Source organism: Entamoeba nuttalli, assembly GCF_000257125.1.
Source record: "Entamoeba nuttalli P19 unplaced genomic scaffold asmbl_2080, whole genome shotgun sequence".
NCBI classification, from domain to species: Eukaryota; Evosea; order Mastigamoebida; family Endamoebidae; genus Entamoeba; species Entamoeba nuttalli.
The window spans coordinates 1-6,246 of record NW_008575058.1 but is presented as its reverse complement, the minus strand read 5'-3'; the positions used below and the strand labels follow the sequence as shown (position 1 = coordinate 6,246).

General features: G+C 23.9%; 3 protein-coding genes across 3 annotated transcripts; 1 reads left to right on the top strand and 2 right to left on the bottom strand.

The window, feature by feature from the left end:
- Window positions 1–897: 897 nt before the first annotated feature.
- On the bottom strand, window positions 898–3,210 carry ENU1_008220 (hypothetical protein; the record flags this gene model as incomplete). Its single annotated transcript, XM_008856606.1, has 1 exon — window positions 898–3,210. The coding sequence occupies one exon, from the start codon at window positions 3,208–3,210 to the stop codon at window positions 898–900; it is 2,313 nt and encodes a 770-aa protein (XP_008854828.1).
- Window positions 3,211–3,387: 177 nt separating this feature from the next.
- Window positions 3,388–3,972, top strand: ENU1_008210 (bromodomain associated protein; the record flags this gene model as incomplete). Its single annotated transcript, XM_008856605.1, has 1 exon — window positions 3,388–3,972. The coding sequence occupies one exon, from the start codon at window positions 3,388–3,390 to the stop codon at window positions 3,970–3,972; it is 585 nt and encodes a 194-aa protein (XP_008854827.1).
- A 1,061-nt stretch (window positions 3,973–5,033) lies between these two features.
- Window positions 5,034–5,681, bottom strand: ENU1_008200 (GTP-binding protein EhRabX29, putative; the record flags this gene model as incomplete). Its single annotated transcript, XM_008856604.1, has 2 exons — window positions 5,034–5,474; window positions 5,541–5,681. The coding sequence occupies 2 exons, from the start codon at window positions 5,679–5,681 to the stop codon at window positions 5,034–5,036; spliced, it is 582 nt and encodes a 193-aa protein (XP_008854826.1).
- Between the last annotated feature and the right edge of the window lie 565 nt (window positions 5,682–6,246).

Below are 6,246 nucleotides of genomic sequence, written 5' to 3'. Positions count from 1 at the left end.
TTTCTTGTATTTCACTTCTATCATTAACATTCACACCTTGTATATCTCTTCTCAATATAACATATTTCTTTATTCTCTAGTTTTGTATTTACTTCTTTCAAAGCATTCTTTTCACTTTTAATCTACCATTTGTACTTTCCGTCATTTGTTCTTCATTTGCTAAATAATTGACTTTGTTTCATTATTCGTTTTCTAATTTAATTATGTGAGTTTGATTATTGAATCACTCATTTAAATTAATAAAATGAATTTGAGCAATATATTATTAAATTTAAAAATGAAAATAACAGCTAAACACAAGACAAGTTCCAAAGAAAGGTATATAAAAATAAAGTATAAAGAATAAAACATTCTATCAATTGCTAATTAAAAATATAAAAGCAAAGAGTTACTTTTTTTCAGTTATACCACCTAAAAACTATATTCTAATATAACTGTTTTGTATAATAATTAACCATAACACCAAATCTTATGTAGAGCAACTATTTTAATTTTTTTTTTAGAAATAAGTAATTTATGAATAACTAAGTTATGCTTTTCTTATATAAAAAAGTCTGTTTTAATGTTATCTTATTAGATTCTAATTATATTGAGAAAAAGTAATTAATAAAAGTCGTTTGAGTCTAATAATAAAATAAGCATTTAAATATCAACTCGTTCTATAAATTAATTTTGTTTCATTCTTAAAATTCAAAAAAAAAAATTTATAATTCATATATTTCTTTATATTCAAATAATTAATGAAAGCTGAACAATAATATTATTCTGTTGTTTGGTTAGAGGATTATTGATTACATATGTATTTACTATAAAAGTTGAATTCATAAGATATTGCTCAATAAATTGATTTAATTGGACTTCGTTCATAATTTTAAATACACCAATCAATTTTTTCTGTTAGTTAATAAAAAAAGTATCTTTTATCGTAATGAATATTAAACAACAAACATTTAATTGATGAGAAAGTTGATAAATTGTTGTAGATTTAGAATTTAATTCTTCTAAATATAAACTGAAATGACCTTGTTGAATAAAAAGATCATTTTCTTTTTCACATTCTAATTTATATTTTGAAAATTGAACTGATTTCCAACAGCATTCTTTTTGACTAATCTGGTTTAATTGATTAATCACTTCTTCGTTTTGTGTCATTTCTTCTAAACTTCTTTTTGTAGAGATTTCATCCATTTCATTTTTTCTTTTTCTTTGTTCACTTTCGTTGAGTACTTCTTCAGTTTGAGTTGGTATTAGTAGTTCTTCTAATTTAATCTCTTTTTCTGAATCATTCTGTTTTTTAAATTCTTTAGTCTGTGAGAGATTTGGTGATTCTATTTTAATAGAATTGGTATTAAAATTATTATTAATAGGAACAACAGGAGTAGAAGAATAAAACACCTCTTGACTACTAATAGAATCATTTTTATTATTCATTTTATCATATAACCATTTCCTTTTAGTTTCAATTGGTTTTTCTTTCCATTCTTCGCTGTCTACTTTTGGTGGAAATAACAATTTCATTTTAATTTCACTACTTCTTTTCTTTTTTATTTTATCTTTAACAATTTCTTGTTCTTTTATTATTTTGTCTTGAAAATTATACTCTTTTACATCTGATGGTTCTTGAGTAAGTAATGATGAAATTGTTATTGATGTCTCAGTATTTCTTGATTGAGTTTTTTCAGTACTTTGAGCGAATTTAACTGAACCATTTTCTTCGTGATTTTCTTTAGTTTTATCATCGCTGGATATTTGTTGGTCTAACTCATTAATTATTGAGTCTATATCAGATTGATGTATTTGTGAAGAATGACAATTATTATCGCTATTTTCTTCTTCTTCTAAGTCAATACTAACATCATTTGTATCTATTAACGTATTTTTGTTTTTAGAAGGCATAACAACAAAGTTATCTGTTAATTGATTAAATTTTTGTTTATTAGATAAACAACAGTGTTGTTCTGTGTCATTAACATTAGAAATATTAAATGAAGGAATGATTAACTCATTATCAACACTTTTTTTACTTACTATAGACTTACTTAATTCATTTTCATCAATAGTTAATAAAAAGTCATCTTTAGGTTGTGAAAGTATTTCGTCTAATTTTTTTTTAATAATGTCTTCTCCCTGTGAGTCATTACATTGTGACTTCATTCCATAAATTAGTTCTGGTTCATTAGACATTCTTGTGAGTAACTCAGAGCCAAATTGACTATTAACAGCAAAAGCATTTTTAATAATTTCAACTTTCTTACGAGAGACTTGAGGATCATTTACTACTAAGGTTTCCATATATCCATTTGGTAAGTCTATACCAATTTCTGAAGTAGACTTGAAAAGAAACTCTCCATTTATTACTTTAACCCAAGTATTTTCATTAGCTCGTATTTCTTCTTTATATTCGAGATAATATAAATCACCAATTCCAATCATTTGATCTAATCCTTGAAGATATTCATGTTTGTCTGACATATAACGATTAATAACTGTTTCATTATAACCTATAAAAAAAGAAACATATTTCTTTCCATTTATTTCTTTAACAGGAAATAAAACATATCCAATAAAATCATAGAAATAACCTTGCACCCTCCATTTATGAACAACTGAAACATTAATTTCATTAATTTCTCCTTTTCCTGATAAATAATTAATATTTGAACAAAAAGAACGATCTGTAGGATTCATATTACCCCAATAATTACCTGAACCCCCTGGAAAAAAAACATACTTTAAAGAGTCATGATATATCCATATTTGAGTTAGAGAAATTAATGGGTTAGAAAAATCAACTAATTCTAACACTATTTGATGTGGATTTTCTTGTGAAACTATATAAGAACAAACAGCAGGGTTAACAATAACTATTTTATCATGAGGGACACATATGTCTTCTTCTAAAGCTCGACAAGATAAACCAGGAACATCTGGATTAAATAAATTTGGTAAAAACTTTAAAACAAGACTATATGTTCCATTTCCAAGGGTGACAAAAGCAGGTTTGTTTGTATGGTGAATGTATGATATAATTTCCCCAGAAACACAAAATAAGTGAAGAGTTTGTTGTTGATATTTTGAAGGAATTTCTGATATTTGAATAAATGAAAGTAAATCACATTTAGGATATAATAAAGGGGTATTAATCTTTTGAGTTGTTGATTGGCGTTTCTTATTTTTCTTTCGAAAAGGTGGTGCAAGATTGTTTTCCATTAATTTATTTAACACTAACTTTTTGTTTTTGAGATAAATTTAACTTTTCATTCAAAAATAAAAAAGAAAAAATAAAAAATTTAATTATGAAAAACAAAAAATATTAACATTTCATAAATTTATGGGATTAAAAAGAGAAAAAATCTTGTCAATCTCTTACAATCTCATATTATTATTATGTCCCAACAAGTTGAAGATAGTTTTCCACGTAAAATATTAAAAATTGCAGCTGCACAAATTGCAATGAGTGCTGGATATACTGACGCTAAAGAATCAGCACTTGAGACAATTGCTGACGTCATGGAAATGTATATCCAAGAAATAGGTAAAAAAACACACCAAATAAGTGAGCATAATGGAAGAACTGAATCAAGTTTTATTGATTTATTATTTGCAATGGAACAACTTGGAATTGATATCTTCAGCTTTGGTGATTATGTAACAAAAGAAGACAAGTTATTCATTGATGGAATTCCTGAATTTCCTGTAATCAAAGCAACAGATGAAATTCCAATTGAGAAACAATATAACGAAGAAAAGCCATATATTCCTGGGTTTTTACCTCCTTTACCTGATGCAAGAACATACAAAAATACTCCAATTTATCAAAAAAGACATACAGATGGTATTTCATTGAGAAAAGAAGAACTTAAAGTTCGTCATCTCAATGAAGATGCTTTGATTAATTTGAAAAACAAAATTAATGGTGAAATGAAAGTAAATTATGAAAATGGAATGGAAGAGGAACAACAAATTAAATAATTTTATTATTTATATTACTTCTTTCATTATGTTAAATATTCTAAATTATTGTAATACAATAAACCAACTTATTTCGAACAACTATTTTTTCTAATTCTAATGAAGAAGAATAGATAAATATTTTGGAGCTTTAATTAAAAAATGAAAGTGTTTTTTATGATTTTTTGAATTATTGTTGGTTTGAGTATTTATTTTATCTCCAATTTTATTTTATTAAATTATTGAAGAAACATCATAATGTATAATTTATATTACTTTTTTTTGTAAAGATATTGATAATAACAAACAATCAATTAATAAAATAAAAGTTTATATAAGATAGGTCATATTACCATTTAGTCAAATAGTAATACAAATTCTTGAATAATCAATCTTTTTATGCTAACAAATAGGAAAATTAAATAATTGTGTTATCAAATAATTTATTTCGCAATTCTATTATTATTTTTTTTATTTTTATGAGATATTCCTTAAAATAATATTTAAATATAATATAACTACTATCTTTTTACATTATAACTGAGTTGGTATTTTTTTCATTGATCTTCCATAGTATAATTAGAGAATTTTTAGAGATTATGATGATAAACTTCAGGATATTCTTTGTATTATTTTATTTTCATAAGACTAAAATATTTATATCTTTATTTAAGACTTCTTTTTATTCACTTCTATAAAAAAGAACTTCTTTATGAAAAACACCCTATTGAAAAGGGGTAGAGTGATAAAAGTGGATAGACATTACGTCTAATAAATAGTCATCCAAAGTACTTAGTTAAATGAGACATGATTTGTTAGTAAATTTTATAATTGTATTATGACACAATAATTTAAGTAAAAAAAAACAAATAATTATTTGTGAGATAATAATGATTATTTTCTTCTTTAAGTAATTTGATATTAAACAATTATTGTAAGTTTTTTTCATAACAAATTTAAATGTTTTTCGTTAAACATCAGTTTGTTGATTATTGTGTAATAAATAAAACTTTTGATGCATTCTCTACAACTTTCAATAGTTTATTTCTGAGTCTCAATTCATTTGTTTAAAAAAAATTAACTTAAACAATAACACACTGACGCTTTTCTAGTTTAACTGGTTTTTCATCCACATCAAAATGAACAAATTTTTTTACTGTTAAATCAATGATAATGTCCATAGTTTCTTTTACACCTTCTCCTGTTTTTGAAGAAACTTCAAAATATTGATTAAATGAATGTTTGAAAGTGAATGTTTTTCGTTGTTCTACAGGAATATCTATTTTTCCAAGGTCAGTTTTTGTTTGAATAATAAACCATAATTTATCATCTGTAATAAATCTATCAACATACATCATCCATTTTTGCATTTCTTCCATTCCTACATCTGATGGAAATAAAAAAATTATTGCATTAGCTTTCCTAAAAATTGATACTGTTTCATCTTCGTTATATTCACTTTGTCTAAATTCATGCAATTTAATTTCAACTTTTTCTCCATTCATTTCAAAGTCTTTTAATCTCTTTTTGTATTAATAATCTCTTTTAGTTTTTAAAAATTTAATTTCTTTCAACTACTAAAAACAAACAGATTCTTCATGATCTAATTTTGAATCAAAATAAATGTCATTAATGTACCTTGTAATTAATGATGTTTTACCACAATCCCTTTCTCCTACAAAAAGAATATTAACTCCTTTTCCAAATTTGAATAATTTTCTGTTGATCATTGGTTCTTGATATTAAGTTCTTTTCATCAACTCTTTTCAATTTTTCATTTTTTATCTTTTTTTTAATGAAAAAAGCATCTAAAACCTATTTATAATTTCTTAGTTTAAATAAAATATGGAATTAATATTTACTCAAAGCAAATTCCCCTTAAAGTGCATCCTAACTATTCTATTTTTTCATACACTCGATAAGTGAATGTTCATTTGATAATTAATAATAGTAAAAAGTGTTTAGTAGAATTATTTTCAAATTCTATTTATGTAAAACAACTGAATAAATAATAAAATTAGGAATAATTTAAAATAAAAAGAATGTATCCAAAAAATATGTTCAAAAAAATTAAGTCATAAATAAAAAAAAATTGAGAAAAAAAATATGTATCTTTTGACTCAATATTACTCACTCTCCCTCTTTTATTTTTTTATTTTACAAATAACTATTAAATAAATAACAACACGTAAATATCAAAATAAGAAATGTTGATAGATCATGGAATTATAAGTAAAATATTCATCTATTCATTCTATTTCCTCATTGTTTCTACTTATTTTTCATTAACATATC